This window comes from Egretta garzetta, unplaced genomic scaffold (assembly GCF_000687185.1).
Source record: "Egretta garzetta isolate BGI_Z169 unplaced genomic scaffold, ASM68718v1 scaffold405, whole genome shotgun sequence".
Taxonomy (NCBI): Eukaryota; Metazoa; Chordata; class Aves; order Pelecaniformes; family Ardeidae; genus Egretta; species Egretta garzetta.
In genome coordinates this window covers 1,087,332-1,108,972 of record NW_009259854.1, presented here as the reverse complement: position 1 = coordinate 1,108,972, position 21,641 = coordinate 1,087,332, and the positions used below count along the sequence as shown (strand labels likewise).

The 21,641-nt window shown below is 36.4% G+C and overlaps 1 protein-coding gene across 2 annotated transcripts in view; it reads right to left on the bottom strand.

The window, feature by feature from the left end:
• Positions 1–21,641, bottom strand: part of PTPN3 (protein tyrosine phosphatase non-receptor type 3) — a 91,171-nt gene that overhangs the window by 14,377 nt on the left and 55,153 nt on the right. For both annotated transcript variants that reach the window (XM_009639937.2, XM_009639938.2), the window contains 8 exons: positions 14,050–14,248; positions 13,016–13,093; positions 11,975–12,031; positions 6,947–7,103; positions 5,019–5,185; positions 4,241–4,331; positions 3,915–3,976; positions 2,966–3,112 (listed from right to left, as the gene is read on the bottom strand). In XM_009639937.2, coding sequence (XP_009638232.1) covers positions 2,966–3,112; positions 3,915–3,976; positions 4,241–4,331; positions 5,019–5,185; positions 6,947–7,103; positions 11,975–12,031; positions 13,016–13,093; positions 14,050–14,248 — 958 coding nt within the window. The remainder of the gene's footprint in view (positions 1–2,965; positions 3,113–3,914; positions 3,977–4,240; positions 4,332–5,018; positions 5,186–6,946; positions 7,104–11,974; positions 12,032–13,015; positions 13,094–14,049; positions 14,249–21,641) is intronic.

Here is a 21,641-nt window from a genome sequence, read left to right as displayed (position 1 = left end):
AACACCTCTGTTTTAACATGTGATCATATTTTGTGTTTTAAGGCAAAAATATTTTTAAAACAGAGAATAATGCTTATAAACAGTAGTAGCAAGAATACTATATAGAAAGTTGTTGCAGGCACAACAATCCCCAGTAACTTGGTCATATGATGAAAGTTGCCCTCCACACTTTCTACAGAGAACTGAGCTCAGGAAGAATGGACAAACAACTTTAGTTCACGTGTGTGTCATTTGTCAGAGATGTGTATTCCTTTTCTATGTTGGATGTAAGACTCAATAGAAGAGATCTTTTAAATCCCTAATTGTATCTACATGCTAAAATTATAAACACAGGCCCAGAAACATACCTACTGATGCAGGAAAGTATAATTTGCCCTCTGCCTCAGACAGGTTTCATGCAAGGCCTTCAAGCCTACCGTGTGACAAGCATTCATACATGTGAATGCACCTGATGTGCTGCATATGCAGTTTGAGGTACACCAGAATACAAGTGAGAGCTGAAGTGGAATTCGATATTAAAATTACATCCATGAAGTAGTCTCTTTTCTAAGAGAAAAGAGATTAATCAACTCTGTGTACAAGTATAAAGAACCATTTTCTCTCCTATCTTCTTCTGCTGATAGTAAGAGGGTGATCTTCAGATCCTTACTACTCTACTGCTGAAATTATAGAGTCTTCCTTTTTCTGGTTCACCTTCTAAAGGCAGATAGGCACATCTAGTCAGTGTACATGTAATTTTTGTGGAAACAATCCTAATGCCAATATATATTCCTTATTTTAAAAGATAAGCTTAGAGCAGCGCTGATGACAGAAGGTTTGCCACCTCATTTCCCATCTAATCAAAGGCTGAAAGGTTGTGGAATAGACAGAACTTGGAAAAGTATTCCAGTGAGATACTAGTTCAGTGAAATCCTTGTCCATTGAAGACAGCTCAAGTTTGCCCATCAACATAAAAGTTCACATTTCATCCCAGTAATTAAATATTCTCATCTTCCACATTGGCAACTCCAGTCTTGTAAATAATTGCCTTCATGTAACAAATATAAACCAAGTAGTTTCCAGGTACAAGTCCACAGCACTTATGAAAAAGGCATACTGTAGAAAAAGTCCAGCTGAGCTGTAACAAAATCCAAGGGAATCATAAAGAATCACCTTGACACAACTCCCCAGACACTGTACTTAAAACTTTATTTAGTTGTGACTAAAACAGCTGAGCTATAATTGTCCTCTTTACTGCCTATACATTTTAATAATGATTGTTACTAGCTCCAAAAGAAACCCAACAAGTTGATATTCCCAACATGTTTGTATTTCAGCTTTAGTTAATTTGGATTCGCTATCAACTCGTCAACATTGTGCCATCCATAACAGCTTCTTTTTTAAACTAATACAGAGTGGCAAGAGCTGGAAACTTCGAAATGTTAAAATTTCTTAATTCTACCTTTCTTAGGGCTCAATTTTCAATGGCTTGGAATCCAAATTTTAACCATAATGACTTAAACTTTTACTGTAGTAATCATTCGATCTGAAATACCTTCCCCTTTAAATTTAAGCCAAAATAATGCACCCATTTCTGAAAAATGAACATACAGGCGGGGTGGGGGAGGTCTTTATCCTATAAGGAGATATTCTAGAATATAAAACTTCCAGGGTTTAGGAAAAGGTTTAGCATTTGGCAATGAGGATACTCTGGCAAGAGCATACATCTTTTTCTACCCCTGAAAATTCACCCACAAACTGGGCAAATGTAAAACATCCCTGAAAGTAAATAAAACTCAGAAAAAGGTGTCTGGTGTATAAATGTACCAGCAGGATGGTTAGAAGTTAGCAACAAACCACCCTAAAGGTTCCAACTCACTGGGCAAAGTACAGACCAGTATTAACCTGTGTTTCTCCTCAATACAAGGAAAAAAGTGCAGGAAGCTATGGTGACTGCAATACAGTGGAAAGATGCAGGGAGCATTTTTGTGCCAGGTGATGTTCAATAATGTCTGTCTCAGTGAATAGCTACATAACCTGATCATGGTTAAAATCTGTTGCTTTTCAGCTTTCTCACTTCTTTCATACATTTTAATGAAGAATTACATTGTTGCTTAACTGTCCGTACTTAAGTCTCAATTATTATGCTGTTCAGGACCCGAAATACTTGCTCTCTTGCTTTCCAAAAACGTTGGTTTTTGACTAGGACACCAGATCAATTTGTGTAGGATAGATCACATAGGAAATATAGATAAAGGCTACAGTGAAAGCATGCAAGAGACATCATCATCTCCACCTCTTAAAAGATCCTGTTCAGTTTTCAGCTTCTAAAACTTCAAAACCAATCCCTTCATGTACATTAACCATCTAAAAACTTCATCTTTAAAAACTACAAAGGATATGTTAAATCAAAGTACAACAGAATACACCAAATATTGCTTTAATTTTCACTGTATTATTCTGAAATTAATGGAGTGCTAAAATTTATTTAAATAGAATTAAAAGAATTATCAGAGCAATTCTAGGAAAGAACCTATGACATAAATAAAAGTAAGAAGGTTAAATTCTGACCATCAGCATGCTAAAACTAGTAAGTATTGCAATGGCAGACCCTTGATTGAAGCCAGACTGCAAGCTTTGCTCAACCTGCCCCATACTTCCAGGCATCTACTGAATCATTAGGAGAACAAATGTAAAATGGTGCCCAGTTTTCAGGGGCAAAAAAGGACAGCACATAGTACCTGGCTGATGAGCAAAATGGAGTCAATGCAGTGACTTACCAGACTGCTGGTTTGTTTTCAAAGCAGCATAAAAAAAAAGTTGCACGGTATCTGTTCCTCTAAGAAATTCAGAAAGCCTGGCCTTCAAAGAAATGATTCAACAGAATAAACTGGCCTATTTTAGGGTTATTTAATCATAACAATGGGGAAAAAAAGTGTAAAGGCACAGTATATTTCTTCAGCATAAAAAGAACCTGAACACTTACCCGTCCTCGTTCTGTGAGAGTTGTTAACATGATGATCAGGGACAACTTATGATCCCAGACTACTTGCCAGAAGTGTGCACATGTGTGCGGAAGAGGCCCCTGAGTAGCAATGTACCTGTTTACAATGCCCACGGAAGGAATTTCCATCTATAAAGAGAAAGAAAATCTTATGTAAAGTTTGCTCTCACTACCCAAGTACTATTTTTCTTTAATTCAGCATTTCCTTCAAACAGAGTTGAGGGAAGGCAAGCTGAGTAATAAGACAATCAAGATCATGATTTGTTACGTGAAAAACCTTTAAATATTTCATTTAAACCAGATGTATACTATAGATACTATAGTCCTTCATGCCAAACTAGGAAGAGACAATTAAGAGTGAAAATGTATTTTAAAACTTGAAACTTAAAAGCTTTCCAAATTTTCTTTAATATTTAGCAATGAAAAAAGGCAAGGTAATACAAAAGGTAAACTAGCAAAAGTTGTTTATTGCCTGATATTAGACACAGTAAGCTATACACAAGCATATATGTATTTTCCTCATTTGTCCCTGTCTCACACACGATTAGGGCAATCAGGGCTTCTGGTTTGTCTTCCAGAGCTTTCACAGCATGATTGGTATGCTGTAAGTGGTCCTAGAGGGAAAAAGGCTTAGTTTTAAGCTATAGGAAACCACCTCAGCATTTGCAGTATATGGAAAGGTAAAACAATTCTTTCTGGTTAAAGACCCTGCACATACCACAGCGTATACCACACGCTTGCATCTACTGTGTATGAGGATGGCCACTTGTTTCACAAGAAACACTTCATCTTTTACATTATGGATCTTTACATCTGTTACATTTACAAATCCCCAAAATATAAAATGAAAAACACTTATTCCTTAAAAAGGCTAAATTTAGTCTGCTACTGTAATATAGAAAGTGGGCAAATGCAGGTGTCTATGACTTACATTCACATAATTCGCATTAATGTAATCTTCATCTCCTTGCAATATTATCCTTGTGGCATCATCTGCATGCAAAAAAAAATAATACAGGGAATCAAAGTAGCAATGAATAGAATGCTTCCCTTCTATTAAGCCAAAAAACTGAGGAATTGCAGACCCAACAGCAGAATATAAACCAAAATAGATAACCTTTAAGAAAATAAAATGAACAATTATACAACGTTGATTACATACGAAATCTTTAATCAAGATGTTCAATACAACAGTTTTATAAGCCATCATTTATAGGATAAAGCAAAATAGGCAAAAACTCAGTACTTAATACTCACAAGGTAGAACATCTTTGTATCTATTCTTGTCCATATTCTGAGGTACCTTTGCACATGTAACAGCCAGTCCTGGTTTCTTTCTATAAAGTTGCTGAAGACAGAATGAAAAATGGTAGGATTCTGAGGGATGTGATTATGCTAAATAGACTCACATGAAAATACATAGACTGAAAAAAAATTTTAAGTTATTTTCTTTAATCTTTTTCCTAACCATCTGCAAAATTCACCTGAGAGATTTTTGTATTTTTTTAGCATGACAAGAATTTCTATTACTGCTAGCTCATCATCATCTCTAGAAGAATTTCTAGAAAATAAAAATAAAAAAAGAAAGAGGGACCGTAAGTCACTGACATAAACTGTTTCCCTGCAAGGTTGTCTTTTTCTTATAAAACTGTGTGCCAGCAGGAAAACAGAGGTTGAGGGTGGAAGGAGTGAGCAGTAAAAGACATTAGAAGAAAAAAATCCTGCAGACTTCTACGCATTAAAATAATTAAGAAAAAAAAATATTAATTTAGTGAGCTTTGGGTACTTGAGCTAAAAAATGTGCTAATAAAAACACATTTTTCTCAGTAGATGATGTTTTATGCAAGACTGATAACTCATTCTTCCCTATACTAAGCTGTGAAGGGCGAAACTGATGGGCAAGTCACATTCTTGCTCTCTTGAGATAAGACCAAATGGGAGCAATGAGATTTCCAATTAGTTAAGCCCTTACCTTACTTGCTGGTCACAGCTATCGGTCTATATTAACGGTATTTGAGAGTTGAGTATTACCTACCTCAAACTGAATAAGGACAGTCCCACTTTCCAGCCCTTTCCTTAGCTGCTCCATAGACTCCTCCAGCGTATCACCACCATATTCAGAACGGATAGGAAGAAGAGATTCTGGGAGATTGTGGGAATCAGCTTCATCTTCTGATTTAGGCTCCACGAACTGTTTAACTACTGGAAAATGTATTGAAAATTAAAATCCGTTACATATGGTATTAATGTGTTTGCAACAAACATTAAAATTTACTAGCTTGCGAGAACAACAAAGTTTTCAAAGACAAGGCCTCAGGAAAGCAAACAGCAACACATTCGACTGCATTTTCTTATGTACTATATTACTGTAAAAACTATTAGGAATAAAACCTCCTCATGACCTTTCAGAAAATGAAACTCCTCAAGGTGCCTGTCTATGAAGGCAAAGAACTCGACTTCCAAGCAAAAAGAGTTTTTGCTGCAACCTTGTCTTGCAGAATGAAACGCTGAATAGGCTAACAACTCACATCTACCATGTGTAAAAACCAAATGAGTTTTGCTTTTAGCACATAATTAATGAAATATCTCTACAATAAGCTTATATAAGTTTGGACCTCCAACAGCGAAATGAACATAATCATACTTATATTGTATTCCCTTGCCATTAGAGAAGCAACTGAATTATCTTTTGCAATTTCTTATGCTAACATTGAAGGAACTAACTTACTACAAAAAAAAAAAAATTATTAGTCAGTTTTCTATGACATTCCTTGCTAAACATACTCGAAAACATGGCAAACATCAATGAACTAATCTACACAGCAGTTCTGTCTCTATGAAAGAGAGACACCAGATGTGTCCAGCTGTGGTTATTCCCTGCAATGATCAGAATGGCTCATACCTACCAAACTTCAGAAAATGGGGAGCTGTTCATACTCATGCCTACAAAAACGACTGGCATGGGGCCACAAGTTATCTTTAGCTAAGAGCAGACTTCTCTCATCTGCAAGTAGGAAGGGTACTAGAAAAGTTAAGGGAAGACTGAATACTACACAGAGGCAATGGAAAGGCCTACAATAATAGGAGCAGGACTGTTCAGGGGGAAAATAAGGCCAAGAGCCCATTTGTCTTCCTAGAAACACAAGAAATTTTAAATATAGTAAATTTTAGAGAAGTGCATATCATTTAGGCAGTTTTATTCCCTCCTGTTTCCTAGTGGTGCATAATCCCATCAGATTTTTAAGTCTTAACGTAATCAGAAAATCTGTGCAAAGCCCTTCCATAGTCGTGTATATTAAGGTCTTACCATAACTCTTAAAGCAGAGTAAATAATAAACTAGAAGTTTCACATCATCTGAAAGCTCTTGGGATCTGCATGTGTTTAAATATGGAGCAAGCAAAACCAAGCTGGATGGGTTCCCCATTTTTTAAATATACATGCTTAAGACCCTACATATCTCAGAGATTGTTTCCTGTTCGCTGGTGGCAGCTTAGCATGCTAGCCAGCATGGGTCAAGCTCAGTATTGTCACAAAATGTCTATTGTAAGAATGGAAGAAGAGAAAAGGAAAAAAATATAATTAAGCTTAAATGACTTGCTTCATTGTATAATTGTGCTAGGGAACAGCCCACGGGGATTTCTAAACTCACAATGGGGAATTTGTGAAATTATACTATATTTACAAAAAAACCCCCAACTTTTGCAAGAGACTATTTGTTCTCATAGATTTTTAGACTTAAAAAATAAGAAGAAATTCTAGCTTGATAGATTCTCTGTTGCAGTGGCAAGAACCTATACAGTTAAAACTATTTGTAGTACTGACTGAAATACAGAGATCTACTTTTTAGCACAGACCTATTCCCAGTGCACTAACACATCTATGTAAACAGAAGAGGGTATACCACCAAGCATAAGAGCAACAGTCTCAAAAACATTAAAAGTGAATAAAATTAGCCCAGTTACCTTTCCGCCTGACCAAAAGTGCAAGCTCTCTTGTGTGAGATTCTCTGCTGGCTTTTATGAACATGACCACCTGGTCATGCGTGTGCTCTGAGATATCTCGGCCATTAATTAACACTATCTGATCACCTTCATTCAGTTTTGGAATGCATTTATCAGCCTGTTTCAAGACCAAAGAAACACATTAATGTCATTGCATCCAGTCATGTAAGCAGGAACACATCAAGATATAAAGTTCATCAGATAAGCAAAGTCTTCAGGGTTCTCCTGTCAAGGTTTCATCTTCTGTATCAGAAGTTCTATCAAAGGATTCAGATCTAAAGCTGTCTTTCTTGCTTCAAAGCCTCTCAATGAAGATGTGAAACAGTTCAAACAGCATACTGATAGCTATAAAAAGAATTCGTATTTATCAAACAGCCATCATCAGATTGCTCTTAAAGATCTAAATTTCAGACTCAAGCCTCAACAACCACTGGTTATAGACATTTGCAAATTAATTTCTGGAAAAAGTGTTTCAGGCGCGTAACACGCTTCGTTTTTATGCACTGAATACTGAGAAGTCCAAACATGATTTCGATAAACATAATTGAAGTAACATGACATTCCCCAGGCATGTACTTTTTAAAATTTAAAGAAATCCATACACATTTCATATTTTTGTTAATTATCAGATTCTTGTTCGGTGGGTATCAAATGATACCTACAAACAGAGAACATTCCTTCTCACTTCATTCACTGAAAGTTTTAACAAGAAGATGCAGATAAGTACTCAGCCTACGATGCTTGAGTACCCTGGCATTTGTGACAAATTCTCTTGCTACCTGCAGAGAACACTAAAACAAGGTCTTCCCTATCTCGCATGAAAATTTACATTATGTCTTGTCTTGAATACAGCAATTTAGATTAGCTGCTGAACTCTAGCGTTTGTTTGCCTTTTTTCTGCCACACTTAGATCACAGTCCAGTGCAAAGCAATTCAAGCTATAGCCAGAGTATGATGCTGCTGCTGCAACAAAGATGATTAAGGGAATAGAGCATCTCTCTTATGAGGAAAGGCTAAAAGAGCTGGGAGTGTTTAGCCTGGAAAAGAGAATGCTCAGGGGGGGATCTTGTTAATATATATAAATACTTGAAGGGAAGGTGCAGAGAAGATGGAGCCAGGCTCTCTTTAGCAGTGCCCAGCGACAGGACAAAATGCAATAGGCACAAACTGAAACACAGGAGACTCCATCTGAACAACAGGAAACACTTTCTTACTATGATGGTGACTGAGCACTGGAGCAGGTTGCCCAGAGACGTTGTGGAGTCTCTCACCTTGGATTATTCAAACGCCACCTGGACATGGTCCTGGGCAACTGACTCCAGGTGATCCTTGAGCAGGGGGGGTTGGACAAGATGACCTCCAGGTCCCTTCCAACCTCTTGTGATTCTGTGATATGAGTGTGCAGGATTCTACAACCTTTGAGTGTCAAGCAGCATGTCAACTTTATTTTTATTGCTATCCTAATTTTTGTTTTGTCTAGGAAGTACCCAGCTACACAAGAGCGATATACATACATGCCATTTCCTTTGTTATATGAATAAGACATAGACTTTTACTATTATTCTCTACTCATAGTTGTTCCCTGTATTTCCTTAATGCCAGCACAGGTTCCCTGAACTTTATTCATGCAATGTTATTAGCCCTACCAAAAAAACATTACCAACACCCGAATTGTGAACAAGATGTTTCTAATTAGCCCTGATCCTGGTTATGCCTTACACTGATGGCTCCTAAAATAAGTTTATCAGTGATGTGCTACATTACCCAGTAAAAAATAGGAAGAGATGGAAAGGAGAAGTGATAATGATAGAACCAACAAGAATAAAAATGCAGAATAAAAAAAATAGAGGCAAGGATATGAAGAAGAAAATAAATTGGGAGCCACTTGCATCAGAGAAGAAAGTAAAAGGAAAGAAAACTTAGACTTGTCTAAGTGCCACAAAACAGATAAAGGAGAAGAGAAAGGAGAGAGAGAAAAGATGTATGCAAAAGGAAAAAATCCCAAGCAGAAAAGATGCTTAAAAATTTAAAAAAGGAATAGTTTTTCCCCAATATTTCCCAAAGGCATAGGAAAAGAAAATAATGAAGGATAGGGAACATTGACAATGATTAATAAAAAAGACAAATGTAAACAGAAGAAGGGGAATTAGGGATAGTCATGGTTTTCTTCAAAACAGATTTCACTAGGTATTCACAGCTCTCCTAAAGCTTCCTTGCCATATTTTGTACAATTTACAAAGGCAAGACTGAAGAATGCAACTATGAATGACTGATTTAATCACTCTGAAATACTGTCTGAGATATAAATTAGTCTCTAGTGATATAAAGACCGTATCAGGTCAGTCTAGCAGAGTCAAGAAGTCAACAAGAACAGGGAGGGAATGGTTTCTGATCTCCTATATTTGCCTATAATTTAGATTTCTTGGCTGGTTCCTGGCTATTATTCTTTATTACAGATGGAGATGAATATCTTTTTTCAAAGAAACTTTGTTAATCATGTGACATGTTAATGCCTCAGCTCTCTTACTTGACTCATCTCACCATATAAAATATATCTTGAAGGAGAATCAATTCCTTCCATGTAAGCATAATTTGTAGATTTTTCAGATACTAAGCTTTTCCAGAAAATTAATTATGTCAGAGGCTTCCTGTCCTATTGACACACCCAATGTTTCATTTTATGCTAATCACCTTGTTACTGCTCCAAGAAGCATGAATACTATTTTTCAACAAGAAGCTCTATTAAATAAAACCATAATGACTTCTTTAGCACCTTAGAACATTAATACTGTTTGTGAAAAAAAAAAAAAATCAGTATAGGACTTCAGGTAAAAAAAAAGTACCAGATGCAATAAATAGTTGTTCTTCAGATTTAATGCTCTCCCACAACAATTTTGGCTACTCTATCCTACAGTCTTCCCAGCATAATAGATTGCTGCAGTATTAGAGGGGGATTTTTCAAATAATATTAGGATGTGAAAGGGAAAATAGTGCCTTATTTTGGTGAGTAGATTTGCTTCCTCTCCTACACAAATAATGCAGATCTTTTTGTAGCAAAGTGGGAAAGTGACCTACAAACCTTAGAAATCATCTTAGCAAATAATATTACCAAACAGCATCCCCGACGACAATTTACAGGGTAGTGAATGAGTCTACAGCAAGTTAAAATTGTAGTAAATACAATGAATGAAAGGCATCACTGAGCTAAAATAACATGAGAGGTATTCCACAGACTGCTTAACTTGATCAGTTACATTTCATTAAACAGTTAAGAACAGGCGAAATCTAGTTTATGGAAAACAATATAATCAATGTTAATACTGCTATGCTGTAGAAATAAGCATAATTTTTTCCTCCAGCTGTAACATGATGTGATTTCCATAACACTGCTGTTGAATATATTGTATTGGATAACTGTTTCCAAATTATTCCCTGACCCTTCATAACTTGCTCGCTTGGTGGCTTACTAGGCTACACACCTAACTGGTCACTTGTTTCTGTGCCTATGCCACTGACTGGAGACACTTAAATGAAGTCTGTAAATTAGAAGTCCAGTCCTTATCCAATCCAAGAGAAAAACACCAGATCGATACTTCCCAGAAGACAATCTGAATCTGCTAAAGGAAATCACTGTCTCTGGAGAAGCATTTTTCATTCTCTGACTGTGGAATGGGCCTGTTTGCCCTATATTAACTTCAGTATCTCAAATCATCCCCAAGAAGTTTGTTAGGTTGACTATGAGTCATTTTAAGGATTGTTTTATTTTCACTTTGTGGATTTAAGTTATAAAGATAATTTCCTACTACTCTTTTATTTAAATAATTATTGTAGTTCAGAAAGGAGTGTTATGCACTGCATAAGTCAAGGCACAAATCATAAATATGACAAAATCAACTTCTCAAACAATCTGTTTTAGCTTGATTTACATCATGCCATGTAGATATCAGTCCTGTGACTGATTATCAAATTTCAAAAGAGTCTACAAGATACAGAGTACATTGAATTTTAGGATTAAGCCAGCAATATTTCCCATCAAGTTTGCAGTAAAATTACTTTATGAGAGTTGGAAGAAGGTGAGTAAAAAACATGTGAGAACACCTTGTGAGGATATGCGCTATCTTATGTACTAATTATTTAGAAAAAAAGTACCAAGATGTTATATTACTATTATTATTTCACAATTCAGCAGAAGAATTCAATGGCTGTACTGATTCTGATGAGTGTTCCACCTACGCCATAAACATTTCCACAAGCAAAAAAATCTATGGCAAAATAAGAAGAGAGCAAACATATTCTGCATCCCCTCTCCCCTGCCAAGTACTCTCCCATCCTATAAATATTTTTAGCCCTAAGGATTTCCTCAGCTTACTGAGGTTTGTCTATTCAGTAACTGCGGTAGCAGGTTTTTCTTCCTACTATTTGTCCTCTCCAGACCACCCATAAAATTATTTTAACCACAGCAGCCTTTGTCAAGGAGTTTCGCAGGTTTATCATCTTATGCATGAAGAACTACTTCACTAAGCATGAAGAACCTCACTTTCACTAACTTAATTTGGTAGCCCGTAGTTCTTCTACTGGAATCTCCTGCCCACAGTGCTCCTAATCTTGCAGATCTCTACTACATATCCCTTAAACCAGCTCTTTTTTCTAGGCTGCAGGGGCCCAGACTACTCACTTCATTAACAAACACTGCTCATGTCTTCAGTCATCACTCTTGCCCCTCATCAAACATTTTCCAGTTCAAGATGTACTTTTTGAGATGACAGGAGGAAACAGCTAAACAAGATACCAGTAGAAATCATGTTTAACACTTCCAGATTGTTTCATCTGCGGTTTAAGAAGCCACTGGTCCAATCAATTTCAAAAGAGAACAGCTCAGCTGCTATCTCATACTGGTTATGGCTTTCCAAATTCCTACGTGTACGGACCTGTGCAAGTGGCAGAGGGAGTAATAAAAGGAGGGATTAAAAGTCTTAAGAATTTACTTACAGGTGATCCTGGAGTTATTCTTGATACCACTAAAGGCATTTTTTGATCTACACCACCCTAGAGGAATGTCAAGTAAATAACAACCATAAATATATCATTATAATAAGCATAAGCAGCTTTTAAAACAAGTAATCATTTATTTTTGTTTTTATATAAACCTTTATGCTCTGTCATTATAGACAGGGTTAGTGAAATTGAATATTCATCAGTAAATAGGAGGGGGAAGGTGTGGCGTCTTTAAATCTACCGATTTCCAGTAAACAAGACCCAGTGTCTTTGCTTGGCCATATATCTTAATAGGCAATAAACAGATCAAATGCAGAATTTATTCTAACCCTACCCTTCAAGCAAGCCTAATTCAACACTTGAACTTGCAAGGTGGACAGTGTTCTCAGATGTTGTGATGAACCTGCAAGGGATCAGGTAGGATCAAAGTTCCAGACAACTGTCCTCCCTTATTCTCTTTACATGACATTCTATCACTGTCCCACCAATAAATTTCCAAGGTGAAAAGATCAAACCCTGCCCTGATTTCGATATCATGGCTACTTTACACTATCTGCTTAAATGGAATTTCAGTGAGGGAACGTCAAAAATTTACAAGAGTCAATTATCAATAGTAGTTACCATTTTCTTCATAAATTAATTTTCACCTTTCCAATATAATTTTTAATTGATATAGTCAGTTGGATAGCACTAACTATTTAACTTGTTTTATAAACACAGAGGTCCAATTTTCCAAAAGCTGATGCCTTAAATTTGGCTTCCAAGTTCATATTTAAGCAGCCAAATAATAGGCAGTCTGCTTTGGAAATGTGCCATGCCCATAGTATACACAGCTAAAACCCACAGAACTGGTAGAGGCTTATTTCTATAAAAAGGATTAGGCTGCCACTTCCAAAAACTCTTGGTCCATAAGAAAATCCTGTAGAATACACTGCTTTCTCCAAAGCATTGCATTAAAAATGAAAAATAATCATAAAGTCAAAGCATAGTATCTCTATAAAGTACTTAAAAATAACTGCAAGATTGCTGTTTTACCTTTAGATTAAAGCCAAACTTCCCATCTTCATCTGGTATGATACGCACCAAAAGTAAGTCTCCCTCAATTAGGTCATTCTGCAATACATAGAAAAAAGAAACCAAAACTTTCCTAATTTTTAAAAGAAAATAGCAGCAAATTAGAATATAGCGCATCCAAATTTAGATGTGCCGGACAAGAATATGTAAATCCAAGTTTAAAATAGGAAGAAGCTAAGGTTACAGAATATACACGATTGTAATCTTTTAAATTGTAAAAACAGCAACATACATAACAGCAAATACGTTCTTTGCTTGGTCTGTCCTAACACTGTTACTCTCATCTTCACTTTCTCAACTGATAGCTCCTATTACAATTTTCAGTGTGTTGTCTTTACTAGAGGTGACTTAAAATGAAGGAAATGTTTGGTGCAGCATGTCAGAATCACTTCTGCTTTTCCTCCAATTTTTCTCCTGTAAATGGGTGCATTGATATCTTCTGCAAGAGATCCACAAGTCAGAAGGATTAAAAATTGGCAGCAGCTACTGGACAGGCTGGTTAGGAGGCTATTCAGCACCACTCAAACAAGCTGGAGAAAGGGAATGAATGATCCACTACCATAATGCTAGCAGGGAGCAGCTGCTCTCTAACCAGCACAGAATTCAAAGGATTATGCTTACCCATCCTAAAGAGGAGACACCTGGGATAAAGCAGAGTTGTGCCTGCTATCAATACATACAGCAGCTTGAGTTATCTAATCTCTCCTTGGAGGAATAAGATTTAATCATATTAGTATTCCCATTCGACTAGGAAATTCCCCTGGTGATACTTCTGGAAACCTGGACACTGGAAACCAATGTAGTTGGCAGGTTTTCTTATCATACTGTGTACACAATCTTGGATAAATTTGAGTAGTAAGACAAGATTTATTCTTATTACTGCCTAAAATATGCTCATCCTGGAATATAAACACACTTTTTGTGCGTTCTTAATGTACAGTTCAAATCTACATTTAGTACTAGTTTTGTCTTTAAAAGAAGCCAGTTGACCATACCTTATCACAGTAGTACTGACTGGAATCTTCTGTCGAGCTACTTTTTGTAACGTTGTCATATGTTTCTAAGAACTGTTTATCAACCCCTTCCAACGGGTAAGAGCCAGAAATGTTACCAACTCCATTGGGAGACTGAGCCAAGGCTTTAGGTGAGGTACGGGTCAGAGAACTCCGTGTTGGACTGTTTCCCAGTACATTCCTTCATTTAAAAAAGGTAAATAAATATTACAAAGGTATCGTTATCCAGATTTTTAAATTAAACAGTAAAATATACAAATGTAATACCCAGTTAAAAGAGCAAGCCAACTTTATACTTTAGATTTAACACCACTTCTTGAGGTGCAGGGTAACAGAATTGGAGTACGAGCTAAGCCTATCATTTCATCAGTGGACATCCAGAAGAATGGATGAAACAAAACTAAACATAGCAAAAATATTTGGATGTTGGCAGTGAAAGGCACTGTTGGAATGGTACAGGAAATCACAGTAACATGAACAGAGCTGCACCCCAGGGGACAGGCACTTCAGTTGCCAATCCTACCCATGAAAACCTTTCACCATGATTCCGCTCTCATTCTTACAAAGCACTTGTTTTTCATTCCTCCCTTTTACGAGTGCCATCTCAACCTTATACCTCTGGGAGAAGGTGCTTTGCAGAAAAGCCATGGTAAATTGTCAGAGAAATAGGAAATGAAGTGACAATGGAAGGCTTAATGACAGTTAATATATTCAGTTGTTGAGGTAGCTATAACCATGAAGGAGGACCCAGAATCAAACGGGGTTCATACCTGGCCTAGTGAATCAAGAACCTTAAAATTCAAGGACAACAAAAATGGGTAGTAAATGAACACCTCAGACCCTAGAATTGGCCAAATTCCCTGGTCGTGCTCCAGGGCCAGTCAAGCATTCATTTGGCTACATGTTCTCTTCCGAAGAAGATGAAATGCAGACCTCTGTCTAATAAAACTAAACCCCTCTTTAATTGGATCAAACTCACAGACACCATATATATGAACAGGTCTCTCTTTACAAATACTGTATAGTACTTTGTGAAAACCTCTGTCCTGGGGACAGCTCAGGTATAGCTCAGACAGTTTCATATCACTAACACACTGTGCTGCATATGGCAAAAACTGAGTCCTAGCTCTCTGTATTACCCTCCTGCAGATAGACCTCTCACTTATTTGATAGATCATCACGCTCAGTGGCAGTACATCTTGCAAGAATACTCTGCACTACTACTGATGACTGAGTGCTGCCATGAAGGATATTTGATCCTTGGAAGTACATGGGCTGTTAGTTGTTTATTGAAGTATGTCCCTAAAAGCAACATGAAATTCTCACAGGTTTAAAGTAGCAAGTAAACCCTGGCACTGAAATTTGTAAATTCAAGCATTCATCTCTGCGCTGGTACCAGCAGCCACTGCTAGTTGTTAATGAAGAAATAATACTACACTATAGAGGAATGTAGCTTGGGCTTTTAACATACAGGACTCGCACTGCAGCAAGCTTTAATAATGCAAACACTTATTTCTCGGCTTGTGGAAATCTGACTGCAAACATAAACATTCTGAAAGATGCCACCAAGCAAATTTATTCTTGCCATAATATTCCTGATGTTCAGTTATACTATGTGTACTTGGCAATGGGAGTGAAGTGTTTTGTGCGATATATGCAGAATTTTTAGTTATTACAGAAAATACTTTTTTCAGTGTTGGGCTCTCAATAATTGGAAAATACTTTGAAGTACTGAACTATAATGACACTTAAAGGTATTATACTGGTCACTATTTTGTTTTTATCTGATAGGAATTGTGAAGCGTCCTGGAAGCTATGAGGTCAATGGTGAGCAAATAGAAACATTGTATGTGTAAGTACATCCTAATAAATTTTTTAGAACATAATAATTAAAAAAAACAAACCCACAAACATTTCACTGAACAAGTTGAAATTACAGATCATAATGATTTTTCAGTGTAGAAAAAATATTAACGATACCAGAAAATATGACATTATTTCCGTTAATGCCTTCTGGCACTATATAAAGTTATCGGATAAAATTACCAGTGGATTTTTGCATCATCAAACATACAACAGTTTTTAACCAACATTTTTGTTAGTAGTGATTAGGGGTGTATTAGGACTTAGACTTTCCTCATCCTGATCCAAAAACTTAATTTGTTTTCACAAATCTTTACAATCTTCATTGGTTTATATGTGTCTTCTAACCATATAAGACCAGTAGTTTGAAAACTCAGTTCAAGTTATGTATTTTATAATATATCTTAAAGCTAGAGATTCTATAGTAGAAAGTTCAAAGAAAACTCACTTTGGTGATTCTTGTTCAGATGACCTGTTAAAGAAAAAAAAAAAAACAAACCAAAAACCAGTAAATGAACATAAGTTAAATCTTTAGAAAAACAAGAACTAAACTCAAAAAAAAACCACACCTGCATAAAAGCCAAAAGGTGTTCTCGCAGTAAATTAAAGAATACTTAATCCTATGTTGAAAGTCTCAATCGGACAATTATGGAATTTATGAAACACTCAGCAAAAATCCCAGGGCAGCTCTAACCACCCACTTCCACTTTTGGCACAAGCCCAACTACAGACAATACACATCTGCTACCACAACTTAAACTATGTAGGAGATTAGAGAGGCAATTATTTAGCAAGACACACTACACCATTTAAGAAAGTTTTAGATGTGGATCACAATGACTACAGATGTCACTGTATTTTGTAAAAAGTCAAATGTGGCAAAATCTTTATATATAGGTAACAAGACATGAGCATAGGGCTGCTTCAGAAGTGTGAATTTTCTTAAATGTTCTCATAACGCAAGAGCAGAACAGATGTTGACAGAGAACTTTAAAACAAAGCGTAACTAAAGCAGAAGTGGTTAAACAGATGAGGACAATCTAGCATGGAAAAGAAATCAAAATTCGCAGTGCACAGCATTTCCCAAGGCATTCAATTAGCTTCGTCAGAAATCACCTGAAACAGTGAGATAAACTGTAGTACATCGATTAAAACAATAGTTGTGACACTAAGATAAATTTGAAAGTAAAAGTTACCAAAAAGGTGCTTGCAAAGCAAAGTAAGTTTAAGGCAGATGGGATAGCTTTACAAATTTAATTAAATAGTGACCAAAAAACCTGGAGTGATATAAATCCATGCTAGAAAAATACAAACATAAAGTAGTATGGTTTAAATTTATTGTTATTGAACTGTCAAGTTATAGGAAGGAATTCACTGTATACAGTTAAATTTTCAATTATTGTTCTCCAAAACAACCTCAATACTAAGAATTACATACTATGTTTCATCAAAACTACAGTAAAAATTGCAGCAGTATCAGTCTAAGTTTCCCTATATGTATTCTACAAGATGAAGAATTTTTTTCTTGAGAGGCAGAGATGGTGAAGCTTGATTCCCTAAGAATTTGTGGAGGTTGGGGTTGTGTGTACTTTAAATTTTTTTTTTTAAAGCACTAAACTTCTTCCTTTCTTACTGCCGTCATGTCTGGCTTCTGATTCCACCGACACTCACCCCCACTCTCCTAGAAATACCTCTGGTTCTCCTTGTTTGCAATCCCCATAGTATTTCTACCCCCTAAGTGCCATCAGGGCACAGCAGATCCTTTGGGAACATGCACTCACTTTCTGCCTCATCAGCCCACACCTAAATGGAACAGACAGCAATTGAACCTGTACTGTAATTACTCAGTGAGAGGATAAGATCAGTTTAAGGGGTTTTTTTCTGCCTAGTCACTGACTTCCACTAAGTTTGTAGAAAACTTTGCATCTTTGAAAACTCAACTCCTACAGTAGATTTGACTGCCATCGTCCAGACATTCTAAAGTGGGAACAGAGGCAGACAGGCAGTGCAATGACATAAGCCTTATTTCCTTAGGAAGCCAGGCTAAAAATAAAGAAATGTTGAATTTATTTTTGTTTAAGCTAATTGATTTCCTTGTGAGGCAAAGAACAATGAAACTGTACATCTTTTCTATGTTTTACCACAGTAGAGCTACAGCTCTATTACCAAATTCTATGTGGAATTCACATTGCCATAAGTCAACCCCTTTCAAAAGCCTTCACCAAAAATTTACACCCCATAAAACCGATGCAAACAGATTCAATGTCCCTATTTTAATGAAATACCTTACCTCTTTCTCCCCCAATAGAGTGAGGTCATTTGAGACAAAAAACAGCTTGGGCTTCCATTTGTATACTGTGTACAGACATACAGCAAATTTTTTATCATGTCACCAATACATTTGGACACTTAGGTGTGGGATATAAATTCTTAGTAGTATTTGCTGAAGGTTTATCTATTGAATTATTGCACTTGAATTCAAACATATCAGCTCTGAAAGAGTTACTGAATCATTCTGTAACCTCTTAAAGTGAAAAAAGGTAACCAAAAATTTGACCTAGAAAGCGAGCAAATTCAATGCTTAAAAGAATTCATCAGGGACAATGCAGCTGTGTCTTCCTAACGTCCTTAGCAGGTCAGCATGTTATAGCTGCAGAATTTTGATCTCCATGACTTAAATAGTATTTCTAATATTTAATTACTCACTGATATGTTAACATGAATAACTAGATGATCTTTTCTGGCTATACAGTATTCCACATTTTACTAATGTATCTTCCTCATTTCACAACATAGGACAAGGAGCACATTTTAAGTCAATAAAAGAGAACACTCACCAGACCAGCCATTCAACTTTTTCATCAAGAAAGAGCACCCTTCCTTGCAAGGAGATTAAGCTTTCCATTGGTGCAGCTAACAAGCATACACTTTAAAACTGCAGGTAATTTCTCTTCCTTACGCCACAATATACCTAAAGTGATGCCATTTTAATCTTTCACTCACTATGGATTGCTCTGTCAGTGATAATCTTTATAATGAAACTCTTTGCCCTGAAAAAGAAAAAAAATCTAACTCTCCTCTTCTGTCAGGAGGACCAAAAGGAAAGGTCTTAAGGAAAGGCCCCTCCTCCCCATTTCAGTGTGCCCTACCAGGGAATCCTGCTATTCTGAGAACTGAGGGTGATAAACTACAGTGGAGTAAAACCCCGAGAGAAAAGGGACAACTGAAACAATAGAACTGTAGCAAACCTCCCCCTTTGCAAACAACTGAAGGAAACATCTGTAGGTTTATGCCCTTGTGGTGTTCTTGAAGTTCTTAAAGCTTCTTTTATGGTAACACCTGCAGGGCTGGGGAGACTGTGCCAGCACTTCCATTATCACCTCTTTTCTGAGAACTTGCCATTAAAACTGAGATTATTATTCATAAGCCAAATAAGTAGAAGATATTTACAGCAGCACTTTTTTGCTGCCTTTTAGAGAAATTTATATACAGAATGACTTGCACAGTTAATGTTCAGCATTTCTTGCAAATAAAATAACTGTGTAAGAAGGCCACGGAGATTCTTTGTACTGCATACTTAAGAGTACCATTACAGAAAAAACTTGCTGACTTCATGGTATACACAAGTTTTTCAGTTTTTCTACAAATTCCAAACATCCACATTTGTAAGCTGCTGCCGTCACCCATAAAAGGATACTTTCAATTACTCTGCATTGCCTCTATGGACCATATTCCAGTTTACTGACTTTCCATATAAGTTTCATGTATTCTGATACTCTGCAACCACTTCGCTTGCTGCAAAATTTTTCTTATCACAGATTTGCAATTCAACTTTGAGACTTCCTTTTTGGATGAGAAATGGTTGGGTTTTGAACTGGCAAGGAAAGCACAGTACATTTTAACAAGGATGTATTTAAAAAGAAAGGTTTAAATCTAAGAAAAATATATACACACACTATTTTCATGTATATTTGAGTGGAAGACCACAGTAAAACTCATTGAAGTCTATTACCAGTAGTTTTAAAATCCTAATTTGAAACTAATTAAAGTGTTCCTTATGATCCATTGCCTAGTATTAGAAGGACATCTTCCTTGAGAAAGACTGAAGCACATGAACAGACCCTTGTGAAATGCAGATTTTATAAGAACAAGGAATTGAACATGCCTGTATATGATTAAAAAGATAAGGATAAATAACTCAGTGTAAAATACTTCTATGCAGCTACAGTTTATTGTCTATCAAAATGGTAAGCTGAAAGAATTGAACAAATACAGCATACATTCAGGAAATCTATTTTCAGTGCAATACCTTCACTAGATGATGCATCACACTTACACCAGAAGTGTATATGCACTTCCAGAAATTCATAGCGTAGCGCAAGTGAATTTCCTTTTTGTATACTAGTTCATCACTTCATTTCCTTCCCCTCCAACTCTGGCACTGTACAGATCATGCCATCTATATCATCAGCAAAAGACAGTTTTAGAACATAAGTTAAAGAGGTTTATACCTTTGCAAGCATGTTTAAGAGAAAAGCTTATGCAGGAATGTGTCACATTTACAACAAGTAGAATTGTAGACTCAAAGTAATTTAAGTTGGAAGGCGTCTTGAGAGATCACCTAAACTCTTGTTCAAAGAACAGCCAACAACAAAGTTAGATGAGGATGTTCAGGTCCTTGTCATATTGCCTTTTGAGGTTCTCCAAGGATGGAAACAGCTCCACCTTTCTGTCAAGGTGTACAAGGGCTTAACTAATATCAGTGTGATGTTTTTTCCTGACTGTCTTTTGAGCATTTCTCTTGCTGTAATTTGTGTCCATTGCCTAACATGTTTTTGCTGTGCACCTGCAAGAAGGGTTGGCTCCATATTCTTGATAACCCTCTTTCCTTCTGCTTCTCCTCATACACACACATCTGTGATTAACTAGTCAGATTTATCTCACCAATCGATGTATGACTTTAAATACAGGATCTATAATGCCTCATCTGTCAGTAACTTTTTCTTGCTGACTGATACTATACCTCATCACTTAGAAATGTGTTTTACAATAATCTTCTTTCTGAAATACAGGTTAAACAGAAAATTTGACAGCTAATCTTTTCTGTTAGGCCACTGAATCTACTCTAAAAAACTACCAAAACACTTGTTCCTATGCAGTCTGCTGTTAAAAACCAAACAGACATCTTTGGTTTATTTAGTTACAGAGTGAACAAGAGAAACTGAATACAGTTCAGGTAGCAAGACCCTCACACAGCTTTATCAGGTTACTTTTCCAAGCCAATAATCCAGTCCTTTTTTCCCTTAAAATAGCATCTTGTATACATAGTTAAGTTTATATATTCTAACTAGCACGTAGCCATTCCCACTCAGAAAAGTGTGTTCAAAAGCAGGAAAAAGGGCATTAAGAGGGCAAGCAACAGCTATATTTACACTCCAAATTATTCCATCTATGGTAAACATTTTTTAAAAAGCTCAAGTCATTCAACCTGATTTTACGAGGTCAAAAATAAGCTCTACTCCTCACATAAAGGAGAAACTGGTCCTGCACAGGTAACATGAATAAGATTATCCTGAACCACAAAGCAAGCTGTTTGTTTCAGTAACCCTTTGCTTCTAACACCTTCTTGTCTGAAAGAAACACCAGCTTACTTTAACGAGACAACATTCAATTAACGGGCAAGTGTGGGTGTTGGTAACAACACATGGTCT